General features: G+C 41.4%; 1 protein-coding gene across 2 annotated transcripts in view; it reads left to right on the top strand.

Moving 5' to 3' along the window:
* Positions 1–21,383, top strand: part of scai (suppressor of cancer cell invasion) — a 31,464-nt gene extending 10,081 nt beyond the window's left edge. Inside the window, exons 4-17 of one of the 2 annotated variants that reach the window (XM_038280619.1) lie at positions 2,532–2,618; positions 3,422–3,520; positions 3,610–3,706; positions 3,876–3,974; positions 4,059–4,211; positions 6,851–6,952; positions 7,151–7,252; positions 9,090–9,168; positions 10,416–10,515; positions 10,597–10,678; positions 10,759–10,831; positions 10,970–11,143; positions 11,250–11,350; positions 20,271–21,383. In XM_038280619.1, the coding sequence (XP_038136547.1) occupies positions 2,532–2,618; positions 3,422–3,520; positions 3,610–3,706; positions 3,876–3,974; positions 4,059–4,211; positions 6,851–6,952; positions 7,151–7,252; positions 9,090–9,168; positions 10,416–10,515; positions 10,597–10,678; positions 10,759–10,831; positions 10,970–11,143; positions 11,250–11,350; positions 20,271–20,417 (1,495 nt within the window). In that variant the 3' untranslated portion in view covers positions 20,418–21,383. Of the gene's footprint in view, positions 1–2,531; positions 2,619–3,421; positions 3,521–3,609; positions 3,707–3,875; positions 3,975–4,058; positions 4,212–6,850; positions 6,953–7,150; positions 7,253–9,089; positions 9,169–10,412; positions 10,516–10,596; positions 10,679–10,758; positions 10,832–10,969; positions 11,144–11,249; positions 11,351–20,270 lie in introns of both variants that reach the window. The other variant, XM_038280618.1, reaches the window with a different exon arrangement.
* Positions 21,384–22,424: the final 1,041 nt, after the last annotated feature.

Here is a 22,424-nt window from a genome sequence, read left to right as displayed (position 1 = left end):
ATTTAACCTGATATTTGATCAGCTTCTGAGTTTCTAAAGTCTAAAAAAAAAAATAAAAATACTACTTCTTCTTCTTCCTCAAAAACTTATTTTTTACAGACTTAAAAACTTCTAAAGACGAGGGAAAAAATATTGATACATTAAAATATCCCAATATCTTCATATGCTGATATATTGCCATTTAAAAACACCATATCAATCTCTTTTACTAATGAAGTATTGCTATATGTCATCGATATGCTACGAAATCCCCCGAAAATTCACGAAATTTTGCCATATTTTTATATGTTGATATATTGACGTGGTATCGATCTATTTTACTAAAAATATCTCACAAGAATTTGCAAAATATCAGGAGAGTTTGTAACAGAACAATGAAATTTCACGAGATTTTGAAAGTAAAATAGATTGATACCGCGTTTTTAAAAATCTATTTGATATCAGCATATGAAAATGTATTTGAATATATTATTTTTTCAAAGTGTCAGAAATGGATAACAAAACTGCTATTTTCAATGACTACTTATTTTTGTCCAGCTTTAACATCGGTATCGATATCGGTTATCGGCTACATGAGTTTTATAATATCGGCATATCGGATATCGGTCAAAATCCCAATATAGTGCATCCCTAGTATGATGAATGCGTTCAATTTGTCCGTGAACGCTGACCACAGGCAATGTCCTTGATGAGATGGAAGTTTATCAACAGTCACTGAGTGCATCGAAATTCCTGTGCAGCCTGTTTGGAGAGCAGGCTGCACAGGAATTTCCTTCAGCCTTGAGTCTTTTCTTGCTGGCTCTTTCGTGGCAAGACTTATATTCCAAATTTGTTGGGCTTTTCCAGCTTGAAGTGAGTGTGCACTAAGTTATCACTAGTGTTGCACCGATACCAGCACTAAAATGCTGGTATCGTTATCGGCGAGTACCAACAAATAGGGCCCCAATGCCTTATTTGAGAGCCAAAAGTTTATTCAACAATTGTCACCCATTCCAGGTAGGCAATAAAAAGTTCTACTGGATTCACTTTGTATTAGTCTTTTTCCTGCTTCACAAAGGTAGGCAAAGCCATTATTATTATAATACTACATCCATGTAGTATGCAGTTCTTCACACATCAATTTCAAACAGATGGTATCGGGGTCAAAAAATGGCATCTGCACAACTCTAGTTATCACACCAGCATATTTATATAAATGCCAAAACATAATTTCATGTACAGGTTTATTGTACATAAATTTCGCCCTTCTGAGGTTTTGTGAAAGTTAATTTGTGTTTCGCATGGTCCAAGATAGTTTCACAAGCCTGAAAAATACTGTACCAGTTTAATAATGGACAAGCTATTAGTCAGCTTTATATTTTTTTAATATATAAAAACTATTTTCTGGGAATGTGTTTATTTAAGAGCAACAATTCAAATTAACAGACATCTAGAAAAAGTACCCTATATGTTTTAAATCAGTCCTACCTGCCTTTATAAATGCTAGTTTAGATCCTGACGTTTGAAAAAGGAGGCAGGGAAAGCAGAATAAAGCCTCAGCCTCACTGCATGCAGTTAGCCAAGCCTTATAGCTAAACCAGGCCCTGGAAATTGACGTTTCTTGCACCATTTCTCTCTCTCACACTCTGTTTCTTTAACTCCCGCGACTAGTCCTGTCAATCACCCACAAAATGTCTGAGCTGTGGTGGGAGGTGGTGAGCAAATACACTTCCTGTCTCCTCAGGGCACAGCTCTCCTACGCCCCAAGCGCTCCTATGCTTCTCTATTGCAGAGGAGCTACTGCGCATGTACGACTTTTAACAAGATTCAATGAGCAAAGATTTTTGTGCCCTAGGGCGGAAATATGTCAACAATCCTGCGAAAAATGGAATGATGCTTTGCTAGTAATTAAGGATTAAATATTTATTTTGCACAGCTAAAATATATATATTAATATGTTTCGAAATATTTGAAATTTTATTTAAAATTAGATTATAAAAAAAAAAATGTATGTCTTAATCAGGCTCATTGCGCCCTCTATTGGCTAGCCGCCACTGCTCAGTAGTACTTGTCTTTAAACCATTAACAGTTTTCCTTCAGTGTCCTTTAGTTGACTTTAAGGACAGGACTTAGGATGATCTACCGGTTTTTGTCTTCTTTCAAAGAATCAGCTTTTCTATGAGTCAAAGCCAGAAATCAGATTCAGTTCTTGGGGAATTTCCTCTGACCCAAGCTGATCAGCCTCAGGAGTTCTGTTCAACTAATATGATATTCAGACTCCAAAAGGAGGCCGAGCTGGAAAAGTAAAGATCTTTGGGCGAAGAGGAAGGTCAGCCATGAATGCAGCAGCACTCACCAAGCAGGATTACAGAAAATATCCAGAAAAGCTTAGCTTTAGTGTTGGGATAGCGGAATCTTAATCTCACTGTTTCCGCGGTCAATTAAATTGGGATTGATGTAAGGAATCCCTTAGATGTTCCCCTCGGCTGCAGCTGCTCCTATTTCTACTTTTCAGGCTCTCAGATTCTGTTTATTTTATATTTTCTCGACAGGCAGGTCCTGGATACGCGGTACGGTTTGAAGAGATGGCAGATTGGAGAGGTCGCATCCAAGATCGGACAACTTTACTACCATTATTAGTAAGTCTGAAAGGTTCTTAGTCCAAACATAAAATGGGAATCTTGTGATTGTAGAACCTCTGGAATGGGAACATCTTGAGTGTATAGCTGTAAATAAATCAGTAATGGAGTTCCACAGGGTTCTGTTGTGTGACCCCTTGGTTTTATTAAACCATTAAAGCTCACAAAGATATAGTCTCAATCTCTTAGATCATCTTTATTTAATCCTCAGGGATTTGTTCTCAGTGAAGGAAAGTTTTAACCAATCAGTTGGCTTTATTGTTGCAGTTTTTAAAAGGTCATCGCTTGATTCTTCGGTAATGTTGAGGTCAGCTGCTTGGTTTTAGTTCGGGACCAGGAGCTTGAGGCCATTCAGAATCTCTCCAAATGGTGCAACCTATTCTCATTATGAGTGCGTATGAAATCGTACGAATAGTTATGCACCGTAATTTCGTACGTTTTGGATGTTTTTTTCGTAGTATGCGCATCTGACGCACCATTCACTAACGTAGTTAGAGACATGAATAAGTGATGATTGCACTGTTTTTCCCAGTTTTCCGTCCGTCCGCGGATCTTCTTTTTTTTTCTGTCTGCCAGTGCATGCGCACTGATGTGTTTTTTTTTAGGAAAACCGTCCAAAACGTACGAAATAGTGTGCATAACTTTTTGTACGATTTCATACGCACTGATAATGAATGATGTTGAACGGTGAAAAATCTCCCCAATCTCGACTCTGGACTCTGCTGACCTCCTTTAACCGTAATGATACAAATTTGATTCCACTTCCTGAATGTCGACATTCGTTTCTCTTCCTCCATCTTCAGCCTCCGTACCTCAGAAACCAGCTATCTGAACGAAGCGTTTTCCTTCTACTCCGCGATCCGGCAGCGTTCCTACTACTATCAGGTCAACAAGGAGGACAGGTCCGATTTGTTTCCTCCATATTTACTACTTTCAGTTTATGTCAAGTTGGACCTTTTGCTCTGAGCTCCAGCCGTCTTGTTTCCAACAGGCCTGAACTGGTGGTGAAGAAGCTTCGTTATTACGCTCGTTACATCGTGGTGTGTCTACTGCTGAACAAGATGGATCTGGTCAAAGTTCTGGTGAAGGTTAGGAGGGAACATGGTTCTTATCTGGAAGCATTTATTGTTTACTGTAGGATCCCACGTCTTGATATTGATGGTGTTTGGATTTTATTTCGTACTCTGAGGTTTTCAGCTTTCCTCCAAACCAGTTTTCTAACTTCATCCCCATTCGGCTGTGCTTTGTGGTCTGCAGGAGTTATCGGATGAAATCGAAGACTACACCCAGCGCTTCAACACCGAGGACCAACTGGAATGGAACCTGGTTCTGCAGGAAGTGGCGGCTTTTATCGAGGTAATCCAGGACCTCTGGTCTCTGTGTAACACTGTCTGCGGCTTCTGATCGGTTTACTCTCTGTGCTCTGTTGGTGTGGAACAGGCCGATCCGGTGGTGGTTCTGAACGACAACAACTCGGTGTTTGTCACAAGCAACCGGCTGCAGGAGGGCAGCGTTCCTCCGCTAGAGCAGGGGATGGTGGTGGGTCAGCTCGTCCTCGCTGACGCTTTGATCGTCGGAAACTGCAACAACCAGGTTCTGACCCACTTAAGGAGGTTTCCTCTGTTAAAAACCGTCAGATTCTCTGTTCAACATTTAAATTCAAATAACATTAAATCTGAAGAAAAGGAAAAAAATTTGTTCATTCATAAAAAATAAAACTAAGTGAATAAAAACAAAACATGACAAAAACTAGCAGAATAAATTGACAACACACAAAATACAACTTTCACAAAAACTAGAAAAGAAAATATTTTAAGAAATAAAGAGGAAATGAAATAGATATATTGCCGCCCAAACCAAAATAAATATATGAATAAAGTATAAGAAAATTAGGAAAAAAAAATTATATTTTGCATTTAAAACAATAAAGAAAAGTTCACTAAAAATTCAAAAGAATACAATAAATATGAAAGATAATTAACATATAAAAGAAAAAAAATTAAATTAAATTAAAAAATAGAAAAATAAAGAATAGAAAAACTATGTAAATATAATAAACTATATGGTATAATTCAAATAAAATCTGGACTTTTTTTTTTTTAGAAATGTCGTCACTGATCTTTTTCCATCTAGACATAAAAATGTGTTCCTATTCATAATGCTGCGGGACGAATTTCACCAACTGGGAATTATTAGTTCAGTTATTCTGGCAAGGTAACAGAACAGGACCCGATTCTACAAAGATGATCCAATCTAGTTAACAGATCACTAAACCAACCAATAGGTGCATGGTCACATGACCAGGTGGAGCTGCATTAAGAGGACCAGTCATGATAAAGAAAGAAGTGAATAGTAAAAAGGAATAAAGACTCAGTTAATAAATTAGCTGCTTAGTAATTACGCATTTTGTCCTTTATGTTGTTTTTTTTTCATTTATTCGCCGCATTCTTTACTCCTTTAAAGGAAAAGTCGGGTCATCAAGGAATAATCAATGGATCTACACCTAAAATGAATAAGTTTGCTGTGATTTAATAGATTTAGTGTTAATAAGTAAAAAAAATAAAAACAATAATTTTTGTTGCGATCATGGAGTCTGGGGGGAGCGGCCATTTTCCCCCGAATATAGTCATTATTTATATCTGAAACTAGTACATCCGTGGTGATTTAATGAATTTAGCATTAATCAGTAAAAAAATAACGATAATTGTCTGGGAGCGGCCATCTTTGCCCAAATATAGTAACCCCTCCCTCCTGCCATTTTCCAGCAGTGACGTCATGGTGCGGTAAGCCTACCGCCATTCTCCCCGCTTTCCAAGCTAAATCAATGGGAACTACTAGACACATCTGCAATCAACAACAATTATTGAAGATTTCCAGAGGACTTCACCATTGAAATTCACCAGAGCTATAGTGAAACTGACAATGCCCACGTGCATGGCAGCTGGATGCTGGAATACATCGGGTAAAAGTGAAAAAAAAGAGTTATTCCACCTTTCTGATTCCTGATCCTCCACGGACGGGTTGGTCGTTGGATCGCCAACTGGAAGAGGGAGGATTTGCCATCGAACTTCTGGCCAGAGAAAAAACACGTAATATGTAGCCAACATTTGGAAGAAGAATGTTTTCACGATGACTTGGATAATAGCGCTTTGTGACAAACACCAGATACAGCACTGGGACTTGATCAACAGCCGATACCGCACCGTGACGTCACAAACCAATAGGTGGCAGTAGTGTTCTTTGACAAACATGGATGCCTCCAGTAAAGCACATTCACATGAAAATTACTCTTAATTAAAAACACTGATCATTTATTGAACAGTATGGAATAATTTAATATTTAAAGTACCGTAAATTCCGGACTATAGAGCGCACCTGATTACAAGTCGCACGCTCTAATTTTAGAAAGAAAATCAATTTTGTACTTTTATAAGCCGCACCGGATTTTAAGCCGCAGGTTTTCCACGTTGTATGAGATATTTACAAATAAAGATATTACACGTGAGCATTTTTTTTACGTATGATTCAATCCGTATGATAAAACAAACAAATACGGTACATATTATGAATGCTTTTTTTTTCAAACTACCTGTAACACATTTAAATATACGTATGTGTCGGTAACACACAAATAACGCTGCATATACTGGTACTTTTAATTGTATAATGCACAGAACATTGCAGCCGAGCAGGAAAAGTCATTAATCACTTTCTTCTTCCTCCTGCGCACTAAAACCCTCAAAGTCCTCTTCCTCTGTGTCTGAATGGAACAGCTTCAGGATGATGTCACTGACTTCAGTCTCTTCGCATGCAGCCAGTTTTGGTGATGAATTTCTCGCCACTGGTCATCACCTCTATGAATACTCATCAATTTTATTGGTCTGTTTTTCGCACCGTGAAAAAAAAACATGTATTAGCCACACTTTATTATAGGCAGGTGTTAAAACAGGGGGAAAAAAGTAGCGGCTTATAGTCCGGAGTTTATGGTACTTTCAGAAGTTTGTTTTGTTGATCTCCTCCATATTGTTATCCCTTAGGATGGTTTCATGGCCGTTTGTCCTTCAGCCTTAATAAATCTATTTATTTTTTACTGAGAGCCGAGTTCCTGATGAAGAAGCTAAAGCTCTATGAGAAAGTTGCGGGAATGATGAGGATCATCTTTCTCTAAACATCCATAGTAGAAATGATGGGATAAACGTTATTCTCCTGAAACGTTTTTCTGCTGCTTCCAGGTGAAGTTCAGCGAGTTGACCATCGACATGTTCCGGATGCTTCAAGCTTTGGAGAGGGAACCAGTGAACCTGGCAACGCAGACCTCCAAACAGGGAACACTGGTGGGTGTCGGCTCTAATCCGTCAGCTTGTTGTAAATGAGCATAATGACAGCAGTAAAGGTTAGGTTGATTAAAATAGTAAAAACTAAAGCAGTCCTAATTTAAGGAAGCAACAGTTTCTGCACATTTGAAAAACTCTCCGCTGGTTTACGTCTGGTTCTGGGGACATGGATGAGGTCTGAATGTGTTTCTTCTTCAGGAGCCCAATGAAAAACCGGCGAAGAGAGAAAACCCTCATAAATACCTGCTGTATAAACCGACGTTCAGCCAACTCTACACCTTCCTGTCGGCTTCATTTAAGGTCAGTGTTTATAGCAGCCTGGGGATCCCTCACCGCTTCAGCACTGAGCGATTCTATGGAAGTAAATCTGTGTCGCTGAGATTTTAATTAAAAATGCCACTGAAATTTATATGTTGTATGTTTGTACTTTTTTTTTTTTTTGTACTTTATTTTATTTATTTTCTCTTCAAGCTAAAAATTCACATTACTCTTTCAAAGTGATTACATTTTCAATGCTTATTTTTCAGTTTAATTTTTCAGTGTTAAAAAAATTTGCATATAAAAAAATTCAACCTTTCAAAATTCAAACTAAATATTTTCAGCCTCAGAGTTTGAGTTTATTACTGTCATTTTTCCGTAGTTGAGTTAGCGTTAGCTAACTTTATTACTTTCATTTTCTGTAGTTGAGTTAGCGTTAGCTAACTTTATTATTTTCATTTTTCCATAGTTGAGTTAGCGTTAGCTAGCGTTAGCTAACTCAACGGTGAGTTTATTACTTTCATTTTTCCATAGTTGAGTTAGCGTTAGCTAGCGTTAGCTAACTCAATGGTGAGTTTATTACTTTTATTTTTCCATAGTTGAGTTAGCGTTAGCTAACTTTATTACTTTCATTTTTCCGTAGTTGAGTTAGCGTTAGCTAACTTTATTACTTTCATTTTATCATAGTTGAGTTAGCGTCAGCTAGCGTTAGCTAACTCAACGGTGAGTTTATTACTTTCATTTTTCCGTAGTTGAGTTAGCGTTAGCTAGCGTTAGCTAACTCAACAGTGAGTTTATTACTTTCACTTTTCAGTAGTTGAGTTAGCGTTAGCTAACTCTATTACTTTCATTTTTCCGTAGTTGAGTTAGCGTTAGCTAACTTTATTATTTTCATTTTTCCGTAGTTGTTTTAGCGTTAGCTAGCGTTAGCTAACTCAACGGTGAGTTTACTTTCATTTTTCCATAGTTGAGTTAGCGTTAGCTAGTGTTAGCTAACTCAATGGTGAGTTTATTACTTTTATTTTTCCATAGTTGAGTTAGCGTTAGCTAACTTTATTACTTTAATTTTTCCGTAGTTGAGTTAGCGTTAGCTAGCGTTAGCTAACTCAACGGTGAGTTTATTACTTTCATTTTTCCATAGTTGAGTTAGCGTTAGCTAACTCTATTACTTTCATTTTTCCGTAGTTGAGTTAGCGTTAGCTTGCATGACCGGCTCCGTCATGCTGGTTTTCCTTCCGTATGAGCACCACAAGCGCCACGTCACGTGACTAAGAAAACGTAAAGGGATTGGCTGGGTGTTGGACGCCACAATCCATTGCTAATGTCTGTGACCTGAAGTAACCCTTCCCTTTTTACACTGAATTTAGATGCTGAATTTATGACGGTGAAATAGATCCAGTTGAATCTCAGGAGGCTGAAAATATTGAGTTTGAATTTTGAAAGGTTGAAATTTTTTATATGCAGATTTTTTTTAACACTGAAAAATCTAACTGAAAAATAAGTATTGAAAATGTAATCACTTTGAAATAGTAATGTGAATTTTTAGCTTGAAGAGAAAATAACATGAAATTTCAACTGTGTAGAAATAATGACAAAAATGTGTTCTGAATATATATTTAAACACTGAAACAGTAAGTACAAACATACAACATTTAAATTTCAGTGCCATTTTTAATTCAAATCCCAGCGACACAGATTTACTTCCATAGATTCCCAACACTCTAGATTATTGTTGTTGTTTGAGTTCAGATTAAAACTGATGGACATCTCAGATTATTTCACGTCCGAAAAGGTTTGCATCCTTCCAGGTGACGATTCCTCCCTCTGCCTCGGATCGTTTTCAGTATTTATAATCGTTATCCTGGCTTTGATTTTTCAGGAACTTCCTGCCAACAGCGTCCTGCTGGTGTATTTATCGGCCACCGGCGTTTTCCCGGCTACACATCTAGATTACGAAGGTAAAACACAGCCCTGATTGTTTCTTTTTTTAAACACTGCTTATCAAACCTAAACAGTTAAACCGCTGGGATGGATATAAGAAGTCTCCCCTCTGTTAGAATGGCAGATTTTTGTGTTGCACCATAGTTACACATCTCATTATGTGTTATTTAGCTGAAAACAAAGAAATCTGTTTGGGGGGGAAATAAGAAATGATTCTACCGTATACTAAATCCAACATGGCCCCATCTTCTCCCGCTTATTCCGTCAGGGTCCCAGGATGCCTATCTCCGCCAGTCTATGGGCGAGAGGGGGGATACACGCTTGACAGGTCGCCAGTCTGTCGCAGGGCAACACAAAGACACAATTCTGATTTCTGATTTCAACCGTTGCGTATATTAGCTGCGACATATGAGTCAAGATGCTATGACCGAAAAAATTTGATTGACAGATGACCGTTGATATATGATTGGCCGAATTTAGGTGTTCAGGCTGACGTATAACTAACTGGCCTGCAGAAGATAACAAGACAGGATTTTTTTAAATAGAAATTTTCTAACTTTTGGGACAAAATGGTCTGATAAAGAGTACATTTATATACATGTTTAAGCCAGATTATTTGACATTTGAATATGATTTCCCAACGACTTTAAAGTGAAAATGTTGCTAACGTGTTAATTGAACATTATTCAAAGTTTCATTTTTTTTATTTCAGTTTATATAACATGCAACAATAAGGAGACAAAATTCACTCCATAGTTTTGTGGATGAGCCAAACCCCACAGTAATGGATGAGGAGAGGAAAGACTGAATCACTGATGTGTAGAAGAAGAACTGCATCTAACCCTTCAACAGTGAGAAGAATAGTGTGGTGGGAAGGAAAGGAGCCGCCGTGCTGAATTCAGCCTTCTAGACGTCGCTACGGAAACACGGTTGATACTTGTCACACTGGGACTGCAGTCTTCTGGGAAAGAACTAGCAAAACAAGCCTCAAAACAAGCAACAGATTGACTTTATGGGAGAAAATCTAAAGTTCCTAGTCTGAAAAATAAAACCTAAAGAACCTTTTTAATGATCTGAGAGTTCTGCAGAACCTCAGCTGGTTCTGGTTCTTCAATGGTTCTTCATCAAAGTGTTTCAAGCTGATCCAAACCGGATCATCCTCAGACTGTTTTCAGGAGGTTTTCTGTCCTTCAGGTCTCACAGACAGACCTCCCAGTCCCGTCCAAACCAGTTGAGTCGTATCCTGGTTCTTTATTCCCAGTAGGTCCGTATGACTTCGGAGGAGTTCTGACCAACACCAACAGGGACGTGGTGAACGGAGAGTCGGCTCAGAAGAGGAATCAGGCCCAGAAAGAGATGCACTGGTGAGTCTGACCCAGGATGGGGGGGGAACCGGCACGAACTGGGCTGAAACGGGTCTCTGACGCTTGTGTTGATGGTTGCAGCCTTCATCCAGGGGATCTGTTTCCTTTCACCCGGAAGCCTCTTTTCATCATCGTGGATTCCTCAAACAGCTCCGCCTATAAGGTCGGTAAACCTGTCGGTACTGGCTGCGTCCTGCCGGTTTCCCAGGTTCCTTTAACTCTCTCTGGGTTTTCTCTGAACAGAACTTCACCAACCTGTTCGGCCAGCCGCTGGTGTGCCTGCTGTCTCCTACAGTTTATCCAAAAAGCGTCCAGGGTGGGTTTTCCTCTCCCCTCCGACAGAACGGAGCATCTCTGGGTGTCTGTGGATTCCTCTCTGCTTCCACCCGGAGATGCTCCTCCTTCAGGTTCTGCTGTTGACCGTTTCCCTGGTTTGTTTGTTTTGCTGCTTCAGATCCGTCTCAGCGCGGCAGCCTCTTCACCCTCTTCCTCTACAGTCCTCTCCTGGCTTTCTCCTCCATCTGCGGCTTGAACAGCGTCCGACGAGGCCTTTGGGAACGTGCTGAAGAATTCCTTCAAAGAGTGTTCCGGGACATCGGGCAGATGATAACCCGATCACGGAGCATCGGTAAGTCGGTCCGGTTCAGAACCTGAACCTGAACCCTTTGAGAAACAGCAGCTGGTCGCTCGGTAACCGGTCTCTGCTCTCATTGGACCTCCTCTTCGCTCTGCAGATCAGGCCTTTTTGCAGTTTTTCGGTGACGAGTTCCTGCGGCTGCTCCTGATCCGGTTCGTGTTCTGTTCAGCTGCGCTGAGACTACACAAGCTGTTCCGGGTGAGTCTGCGCTTCTCTGACTCCTCAGGAAACCGTTTCGTTCTGGAGAGACTCCAGTGCACTGCAAAAAATCAAACTCAAACTAAGCCTTTTTATGTGAAATATGTAATTTTTTTGTTGATTTGAGCAGATTAGAAATTCTTATCACAGAGGAAGTTGATTTAAGTTTTAAAAAACATCCGTTCTCCTATTTTGACATTCATCCATCCATTTTCCGTCACGCAAGTGGGGTCGTGAGGGATGCTGCTGCTGCCTACATCCAGCTGTCTACGGGTGAGAGGCGAGGTCCACCCTGGACATGTCTCCAGTCTATCGCAGGGCAACACAGAGACAAACAGGACAAAAAAAACCTGAGTGAAGTTGGCCCCCCCACCTTCTTCAGATTAGACGAAATGGGTGTCAAACGTTTGTGCAGCAAAAATTTTCGTTTGTGCCGCTATCATTTTTTTACAGGTTAAAATTATATAATCATAGGTTAGCAACTTATAATTTATATGAAATTCAGAGTTTTAGAATGAACAAATGTTCACTGACCTTTGATGACCTCTAGAAACATTTCTTTGTATCTTTAAAACGATAGCAGCACAAACTAAATTTTTTGCTGCACAAACGTTTGACCTGAGTGAAGTTGCCCCCCCCCCCCTTCTTCAAATCAGACAAAATTAGTGTCAAATGTTTGTGCAGAACATTTTTTCGTTTGTGCCGCTATCGTTTTAAAGATATTGTTATGTGCTTCGGGCACATTATGATTTTTGTCCATTTCTTTTCTTTGTTTCTTATAAACTTTAGTTGAAGGATCTTTTGTTAATATATTTTGGGATTCTTTTAGCAAGTTAATTATGTTAATTTGTGGTGCTGTCGTCCGCCTATAAATAGGCTGGCCTTCAGCACGTTAGCGCGTTCCTTTCCAACCTCGTTTGGACGCCACTTCCCACCTGCTTCATTTGCTCCATCGTGCGCGGTGCGCACTTGTCTTGTCGCTGCGGCCTGCAGCGGACGTTCCAGCCTGCCATGTGGTATTTTTGTTACCTTTTTCTTACTTTTTTCTTGAGGTTTTTGGCCTGGCGGGACCGGTAGTCCTGTTTTCGATTTTTCTTTCGCTTAGGTTATTTTTTGCCTTTAGTCCGGTACCAGTAGGGGCTTCGACGGCCCTGTATAGGGTTGGCCCCCTGCTGTACCGTTTTATTCTGTTTGATCGGCCTGCCAGGTCCAACTTTCTGTTGTTACTTTGGGTTTCTTTTTTTATTTTTTTTGGGGCACGGGATTTGAGGGCCGTTAACTATTTTTCTCTTCGCAGAACATCTGAAGAAGCCGAACCAAGAACAACTAAAACGGAGAGAATTTATTAATAAAATATCTTTTTTTGAACCCTCATTTTTTGTCTCGTGTCCTCAAATATGTTGTGTCCTTGGTGGGCGTAACATATTTTTGGGGGCTTGTTTAAACAAAGTGTGCCTTTTAGAGACAGGTCGTGTCCTACGGTTGGTTCTTGTTTGTTGGCGGTTGTGCTGGGTTTGTGTGTATTTTTGCGCAGCTGACGTGCGTTGCGCTGATTAGTTAGAGCATTCGGTTCTGGTGGTGCTGTAGCTTCATTTGTGCAGAGGTGTTCCTGATTTGGTGTGGCTTGATTCCAGGGGTAGACATGGAGTTTGACCTGGATGAGTTTGTTCGAGGGCCCACGTTGGATACTTTGCGTAACTGCACAAAGGATCAGTTGCTGTTAATAGCCGAGCATTTCAAGGTTACCGTAGATAAACGCGTTAAGAGGGGAACAGTTGAAGCTGAGTTGTTAGAAGCGCTGGTGCAGATAGGAATTTTTCCTGCTACAGTTTTTCCGAAAAGTCCTGTTGGATCGCCATCGAAGGCTTCGTTGAAAGATGACCCGGTGCGTTTGAAGGAACTGGAAGTTGAATTGGGTCGGCTTGCTTTGAGAGAAAAGGAGCTGCATCTTGAACAGCGACGATTAGAGATACAAGCCGAACTGCGTTTGAAGGAACTCGAGCTTGGTGCTGAGTCCTCACAACCCAAATCGACTGATTTTGACGTGAGTAGAAATGTTCGCCTGGTTCCTCCATTTAATGAGCGGGATGTTGATAAATACTTTACTTTATTTGAAAGAGTGTCACTCACACTTAAGTGGCCCAAAAATGTGTGGACTTTGTTGTTACAGTGTGCATTAAGTGGCAAAGCGCAGGAGGCGTATGCGTCTCTTTCTGTGGCTGATAGCCTTGATTTTGAAAAAGTTAAAAGTGCTGTTTTGAGGGCATATGAACTAGTACCAGAGGCTTATCGTCAGAAATTTCGTAAGTTAAAAAAATGCTACAATCAAACTTATGTGGATTTTGTTAGAGATAAGGAAATTCTCTTTGATCGTTGGTGCGCTTCTAAGAAGGTTGCCGATTTTGCGCAGCTTAAGCAACTTATTTTGTTGGAAGACTTTAAAAATAATTTGCCTGAGAAAGTTACCACCTACTTGAATGAAAATAAAGTCTCAAATGTGTCAGAAGCTGCGGTGCTCGTTGATGAGTACATGTTAACGCACAAAAGTAATTTTGAGCGCTCACATCTCTTTAGTAAGTTTGACCACTCTGAAAATAATGGGAAGGAGTGGGCCAAAACTGCCTCGCTTGTTGAAACAGATGTATCTGCTGCGCTCGGTGGCGTGGGAGGCAAATCGGATAACAGGTTGGAATTAAAAACTAATGGGACGTGTTTCTATTGTAAAAAGGGTGGACACGTTATAGCCAATTGCCCGGTTTTGCAGAAAAAGAACACTAAGCCCGTCGCTCTAATTAAAACTGTGAAAGGCGATGTTCATCCGCTTTCAACACAGCCTTGCGAGTATGCTGATTTTAAGCCTTTCATTATGGATGGATTTGTTTCTTTGTCTCTAACTGGTGAAAAGATCCCTGTAAAAATATTACGAGACACTGCTGCCTCTCAATCTTTTATTATGGAGGGAATCTTGCCGTTGAATAACGACACTGCGATTGGCTCTGATGTTCCAGTGCGTGGTTTTGGCATGCAAGAAATCTGCGTTCCTCTGCATAAAATCGTGATCCAGTCTGAGCTGTGGTCTGGTGACGCTGTGGTTGGGGTGCGTCCTAGTTTTCCAATAGCGGGCGTCTCCATGATCATGGGCAACGATTTGGCTGGGGGTCGAGTATTGGTTACCCCAGAGGTTACACCTGTTCCGGTGTTGAGCGACTGTCCAGATGCGCTCGCCCGTAAATTCCCAGGTGTTTTCACGTCATGCGCAGTTACGCGTGCAGCACTTAAACGTCATCAAGCCGAGAGGAAAGATGAGTTTGACTTGAGTGGAAGTTTTTTGTTCAACCCTGAATCCGAACATGTTCCATTGAAGCGAACTGTGGAGGATGACATGTTGGATGTGAATACGCTATCATGGTCTAGGAAGCAGTTGATCGAGCTCCAGAAAAGTGATAAGAGTTTGGAGTCATTGTTCGGCGATGCATTAACTGATAAGCCTGACTCTATTTCTACTGGCTATTTTTTGGATGATGGTCTTCTGATGCGTAAATGGACCCCTTTGAATGTGTCTCCTGTTGAAGAGTGGAGTGTGGTGAAGCAGATTGTTGTTCCATCTCCATATCGTTCAGAAATTTTGCGTTTGGCACATGATAATCCGTTAGCGGGTCACCTTGGCATCAGAAAGACCTATGATCGCATTTTGCGTCATTTCTTTTGGCCAGGATTGAAGAGCGATGTCGTGCGCTATTGTAATTCGTGTCACTTTTGTCAAGTGTCTGGAAAGCCAAATCAGACGATTTCTCCTGCTCCTTTGTATCCCATCCCAGCCATCACTGAACCATTTGAGAGAGTATTGGTTGACTGTGTGGGTCCGTTGCCTCGAACCAAAGCGGGGAATAAATTCTTAGTAACGGTGATGTGCACCTCTACTCGTTTTCCAGAGGTTTTTCCGGTGCGTAAAATAACTACGCCCGTAGTGGTTAAAGCATTGACAAAGTTTTTTTCATTGTTTGGTTTACCTCGGGTTGTGCAGACTGACCAGGGGTCTAATTTCATGTCTAGAGTTTTTGCACAGGTTTTACGTCAATTGGACATAAAGCACTGTCATTCCAGCGCTTATCACCCAGAGAGTCAGGGCGCACTCGAGCGTTTCCATCAAACTTTAAAAACAATGCTTCGCACCTACTGTTTGGAGTTTGAAAAAGACTGGGATGAAGGTGTACATTTACAAATGTTTGCTATTCGGGAGGTGGTTCAGGAATCTCTGGGGTTTAGCCCGTCGGACTTGGTTTTTGCTCAAACTGTTCGCGGCCCTTTAAGGCTGTTGAAAGAGAAGTGGTTGTGTGACAAATCTGACCTGAATTTGTTAGACTATGTTAGTAATTTCCGGATGAAGTTGAATCGTGTGTGTGAGATTGCTAAAGAGAATCTTAAAACTGCACAGGCTAAAATGAAGTCCTTGTTTGACAGAAGGGCAGTTTTGAGAGTTTTTCAGCCTGGGGAGAAAGTGTTAGCGTTACTTCCGGTTCCTGGTTCCAGCTTGCAAGCGCGCTATAGTGGGCCTTATACAATCACGAGAAAGGTTGGTAATCGTGATTATCTGATCTCTACTCCTGATCGGAGGCGCACTTCACGCTTATGTCATGTGAACATGCTGAAGCCGTACGTCGAACGTGCATCTGCTCTGCATAAATCTATCAGTTGTGTTTCCAGTGAACGAGATGACGCAGATGTCGGGGCAGCTGCAGATGCACGGGAGGAGCTGTCCGGTGCTGAACCTGAAGATGACGTTTTCTCCCCGGCTGTTACTGAAGGGAGGGTTCCAAATTCAGCGGTGTTGGGGAACTTGCCTCTCTTGTTGTCACACCTTGATTTTTCCAAGCAGGCTGATGTGGTTCATTTGATCCAGTCTCATAGGTCTCTGTTTGCAGATATTCCCACTCAGACTCGTGTGCTCAGCCATGACATTGACGTTGGTGATTCCAGGCCAATTAAACAACACCCGTACAGAGTGAACCCAGACAAACGGCGCCGTTTGCAGACGCAGGTGGAGTACATGGTGGAACATGGACTTGCTGTTGCCAGCAGTAGTGCGTGGAGTTCACCATGTCTCCTGACTGTTAAAGCCAATGGGGAGGACCGTTTTTGTACGGACTTCAGGAAGGTAAATGGGGTGACTAGGCCGGATTGCTATCCACTCCCTCGTATGGAGGATTGTGTGGACCATGTGGGGGCTGCCCAGTTCGTTACGAAGCTGGATTTGCTAAAGGGGTACTGGCAGGTGCCCTTAACGGCGAGAGCCCAGGAGATTTCCGCCTTTGTCACACCCGATGATTTCCTTCAGTACACCGTGATGGCTTTTGGGATGCGTAACGCCCCAGCGACGTTTCAACGGCTAATGAATGTTGTTTTGTCGGGTTTATCATTCTGTGAGGCTTATTTGGATGACGTGGTGATTTGTTCTGCTACCTGGACTGAGCACGTTGACCATTTAAAAACTGTTTTTACGCGTCTGAGTGAGGCTAATTTGACAGTTAATCTTTCTAAATGCCAATTCGGCCACGCGACGGTGACCTATCTTGGAAAAAGGGTCGGGGGAGGTCAGGTGCGCCCCGTTGAGGCTAAAGTAGAGGCTATTCTTTCTGTCCCAGTGCCCACCACTCGTACTGAGCTACGCCGCTATCTGGCGATGGTTGGCTACTACAGGGGGTTTTGTAAAAACTTTTCCTCTGTGGCTGCCCCGTTGACAGACCTACTTAGCCCTAAAGTGGCTTTTATTTGGTCTGATCGGTGTCAATCTGCTTTTGAGCAAACTAAGCATTTGCTGGTTAATGCTCCTGTGTTGTCTGCTCCTCGTTTTGATGTACCATTTAAGTTGGCTGTGGACGCTTGTGATTCTGGTGTCGGAGCTGTCCTGCTCCAGGATGGTACTGATGGGGTGGAACATCCGGTTTCTTATTTTTCTAAGAAACTGGATAAGTATCAGAGATGGTATTCCACCATTGAGAAGGAGGCATTAGCGTTGATCCTTGCTTTGGAACATTTTGAGGTGTATGTTGGAGGTTCTAGCGGATCTGTGGTTGTTTTTACGGACCATAATCTGTTAGTTTTTCTGGCTCGCATGCGGAATAAAAACCGCCGCTTGATGAACTGGTCTTTGCGACTCCAATCCTTTAACATCTCTATACAGCATGTTCGTGGTAAAGACAACGTAGTGGCCGACGCACTCTCGCGTCTCTAGTCCCGTTTGTTTTTTTCTCTGAATGGGTTGGGGTTTTTTTTTACTTCAGACCCCATTCAGAGTCTTTGGGTGGGGGTGTTATGTGCTTCGGGCACATTATGATTTTTGTCCATTTCTTTTCTTTGTTTCTTATAAACTTTAGTTGAAGGATCTTTTGTTAATATATTTTGGGATTCTTTTAGCAAGTTAATTATGTTAATTTGTGGTGCTGTCGTCCGCCTATAAATAGGCTGGCCTTCAGCACGTTAGCGCGTTCCTTTCCAACCTCGTTTGGACGCCACTTCCCACCTGCTTCATTTGCTCCATCGTGCGCGGTGCGCACTTGTCTTGTCGCTGCGGCCTGCAGCGGACGTTCCAGCCTGCCATGTGGTATTTTTGTTACCTTTTTCTTACTTTTTTCTTGAGGTTTTTGGCCTGGCGGGACCGGTAGTCCTGTTTTCGATTTTTCTTTCGCTTAGGTTATTTTTTGCCTTTAGTCCGGTACCAGTAGGGGCTTCGACGGCCCTGTATAGGGTTGGCCCCCTGCTGTACCGTTTTATTCTGTTTGATCGGCCTGCCAGGTCCAACTTTCTGTTGTTACTTTGGGTTTCTTTTTTTATTTTTTTTGGGGCACGGGATTTGAGGGCCGTTAACTATTTTTCTCTTCGCAGAACATCTGAAGAAGCCGAACCAAGAACAACTAAAACGGAGAGAATTTATTAATAAAATATCTTTTTTTGAACCCTCATTTTTTGTCTCGTGTCCTCAAATATGTTGTGTCCTTGGTGGGCGTAACAGATATAAAGAAATATTTCTAGAGGTCATCAAAGGTCAACCAGCCCCCCCACCTTCTTCAAATTAGACGAAATGGGTGTCAATTAACTCAGCTCCATTTGTGCAACAAAGATGTTCATTTGTGCTGCTTTGGCTTTGAAGATATTATTGAAAATGTAAAGGTCAAAAGGTCAACCAGCCCCCCCCCCACCTTATTCAAATTAGATAAAATTGGTGTCAAACATGTGCAGCAAAAATGTTTGTTTGTGCCGCTATCATTTTTTTACAGTTTAAAATTATATAATCAAAGGTTAGCAACTTACAATTTAAATGAAATTCAGAGTTTCAGAATGAACAAATGTTCACTGACCTTTGATGGCTTCTACAAACAATTATTAATATCATTAAAATGATAGCACTACAAAAAAATTTATATATTTTAAATTATGCATTTGTAATTTTTTTATATATTTATTTTAAATATTTTATGTTTAAAATTAATTCTAAAATTTAATATTTTTGTATGGCAAAAATTTGCATTTGTACTGCTGTCATTTCAATGATATTAATATTATTTTGTAGAGGTCATCAAAGGTCAGTTCAAATCTGTTTTTGCTGCACAAACGGAGCCGAGTTAATTGACACCCACTTTGATGACCAATTCTGTCTAATTTAAATAAGTTGGGGGGGCTGGTTGACCTTTTGACCTTTACATTTTCATTAATATCTTCAAATCCAAAGCAGCACAAAACGAAACTTTTTGCTGCACAAACCAGGACAAATGGAGCTGAGTTAATTGACACCCATTTCGTCTGATTTGTAGAAAGTGGGGGGGGGGGGGGGGGGGGGCTGGTTGACCTTTGATGACCTCTAGAAATATTTCTTTATATCTTTAAAACGATAGCGGCACAAACAATAAATTTTTTCTGCACAAACCAGCACAAACGTTTGACACTAATTTTGTCTGATTTGAAGAAGGTGGGGGGGCCAACTTCATTTAGGTGACAAAAAAACATTCACTCACATCTAAGGAGAATTTAGAGAAACCAATTAACCAATTAACTGTCATCCACAGTCCAAAAACATCTTTTTGGACTGTGGATGACAGTGATAGACATGTGAACTCATGCACGCTCAGGGAGAACATGCAAACTCCATGCAGAAAGACCCCGGGCTGGGAATTGAACCCAGAACCTTCTTGCTGAAAGGCAGCAGTGCTACCCACTGCTCCACTGAGAAGTCATTCATAATATCTAAATATCATATTTTAAGGGCAAAAATAGTAATTCTATTGACAGAGACAATTAAGTTATTATGGGAGAGAAGTTCTAGCGGTGTGAATACTTTTAAAGGGAGCTTAAGGGTATACTATGCAACTGGTGTTGATCTTACAGCGAGGCTCCCCCAAGAGGGTGAAAGTAAAAGTGCACTGTCGTAAATATGCTCAGCTGTTCTCCTGGTTTCTCCGTCAAGCCAGGCGCGGGTTGTTTTGAGCTTAGCAGAACGCAACGAATCACCATGTCTAAGTGACTATTTTGTTCCAATTTTCGAGTTTGAAAATGTAGCATGTTAACTAACCACGATAACTGCACAAATGTCGCCACTGAGCTAGCAACGAGCATGCCTTTCACTGGGGGCGTGTAGCAGTTCTCGCCGTAAAGCAAGACCGACTCTCGCGATGCGCAAGACTTGTGAGCCTGTGGGTGCGGGCCGAGGGCTCCTGCAATTGCAAGTACGGTATTTCCCCTACAGACCACCAGGGAGGCCGAGAATACCTTTGTTCGACCTGAAATTACTCATTTAATCATCCAAAACGTTATGGAGCACATTGATTAACTGAGAAATGTTGCACAGTATGCCTTTAAATAAACTAAACCCAAAAGTTTGACTAAAAAATGAAAAAGCAAAAACCTGAGCTGTCTGTTGTGTCGGCAGGAATCTCGGAGCTTCCCGGAATCGTATCCCGAGCTGCCGAAGCAGGACACGGTAGAGAGCAGCCTCTTACAGAAGCACATCCTGGAGCTGGCCGGCATGCTGGACGCTCAGAGTTTATTTTGGGACGATTCGCTGGACAGCTACTGACGTCTCCAGGCGGCGGCGCCGGCGCTCTCACTCAGACTGAGTTTGTTCGTTCCTTTCTGTGGTCGGAAGGTAACCTTTCGTTTCCTCGCATCCTTCATTCAGATGTTCCACCTGGAACCGGGTGTAATGGTCTGATTAGTCACCCAGGAATCCTCATTCTGAGCCTCATCAGAAAACCTTTCAGCCTGCAGTTCTCCCCGCTCTGCCAGACCAAACATTCCATGTTTTTTTTAACTATATTTCTGCATCGCTGTCAGTTTCATCATAATAATCCCACCGGAGACGAAGGGTTTAACTGCACCGATCATGGAAGGACCTCGCTTCTGACATTTAAAACAACTCAAAGGAACTTTTCTCCATCCAGGAATCCAGGAAGTGCAGCAGATCCAGGCAGGTCGGGGTTCCTTTCATCATTTAGAACCAGACCGACGCCGGCAGTCAGCTTTAGCCTCCTATGTGATTCTGTTAAGAGTTTTTCTTCTTGCTGTTTTTACGCATGCCTAGAAAAAAAATCAGCTTACTTCATTCTTTTATCCACAGAGAAAAAAAGCACAACACATTTATGAAGGAAGCGGAGATATAAAGTATGTTTAAGACGAAAGTAGAGCAAAATATTCCTAATAACAGTTTAAGACAACTGTTATCGAGGTCATTTTTGATAAACAGATAGATGACTTGATTAATTACACGCTGACATATATTTCAAGCATTTATCTCTGTTTCTGTTACTTCTATCCCAGCTTCCTGTGCACACTTTTTCCTTCCACTCAACTTTCCAGCTCTCTGTGAACAACCTGATGCTGCCTTGTGCGGAAACTGTGAAGCCAGCCGTCCTTCCCATGGATCCGAGGGCCAGAACTAATTACTGCACTGCAAAAAATCTGAATCTAGATAAGTCATTTTTTTCTTAAAATAAGTGCATTTGTTCTTGAATTGAGGAGGTAAAAGAGACATTCTGCCAATGAAACAAGACAATTTACACTTAAAATAAGAAAACACTATCGCATTGTCTTATTTCAAGTACTTATTATCTAATTATCTTATTTTAAGAATAAAATTACCAATTCCATTGGCAAACTTTCTCATTTACCTACTCAAATCAAGGGTGAATACACTTATTTAAGGAATTTTTCACTTATTTCTAGATCGTTTTTGCAGTGTGGCTTTCATTAGCTGGCACCCACACTGCAAAAACGATCTAGAAACAGTGATGGGACTAACGGCGTTACCTTGTTTTAGTAACGAGTAATCTAACTAATTACTTTGACTGTAACTATAACGCAGTTACCATTGCAGACACCCCGTTACTGCGCGTTACTCAGGTCTCACAATGAACCTTTTTTTCATGATAGGACTCGTGCGCGCGTCATGAGAGAGGGGAGGATGAGAATGGCTGATGTATAGTGAGATTCTGTCAGTTGGGTAGGTGGGTGTTTCTGCTGGTGGGTGTTAACGTACAGCACACACAGAGAGATGGAGAGTCAGGAGGACTCCAGCAGCAAACAGCATTTTCCAGATGGAAATACAGGTGTTACGTCGAGCTGCGTTTCCCCATCAGATACGGTTTCCCCTGCATCTCCGCACAGCGCAGGCGGCACGATTCACCGTGCAAGCGACAGGAAACGCGCATGCTCGCTAAAGGCGCGCAACAGTCGCCCTGTGCTCGCGCCACAGGGGAACTATGGAGAGCGTGAAGGATCAAATGATAGCCTATATGGAGAAAGGGAGAAATCTGGATGGATGGGTGGATGGATGAATGGATGGATGGATGGATGGATACGCTGCTTTTTCAACCTGCTGTATTTTTTATTTTAAACATTATTTGATGGCCTTTGTGGCAGGGATGGAGATCCATAATTTATGTCACACACAGAGTATACATCTAGAGAGATAGATAGATAGATAGATAGATAGATAGATAGATAGATGTTGCAGTATCTATAACAACCTAAACACACAGGATTTCAGAATTAGACATCCCCAGTTATTAATTTCATATACTCACCA

Source organism: Cyprinodon tularosa, unplaced genomic scaffold (assembly GCF_016077235.1).
Source record: "Cyprinodon tularosa strain WSP-4 unplaced genomic scaffold, ASM1607723v1 ctg162, whole genome shotgun sequence".
In the NCBI taxonomy this organism is placed as follows: domain Eukaryota; kingdom Metazoa; phylum Chordata; class Actinopteri; order Cyprinodontiformes; family Cyprinodontidae; genus Cyprinodon; species Cyprinodon tularosa.
This window is presented reverse-complemented; position numbering and strand designations above follow the sequence as displayed.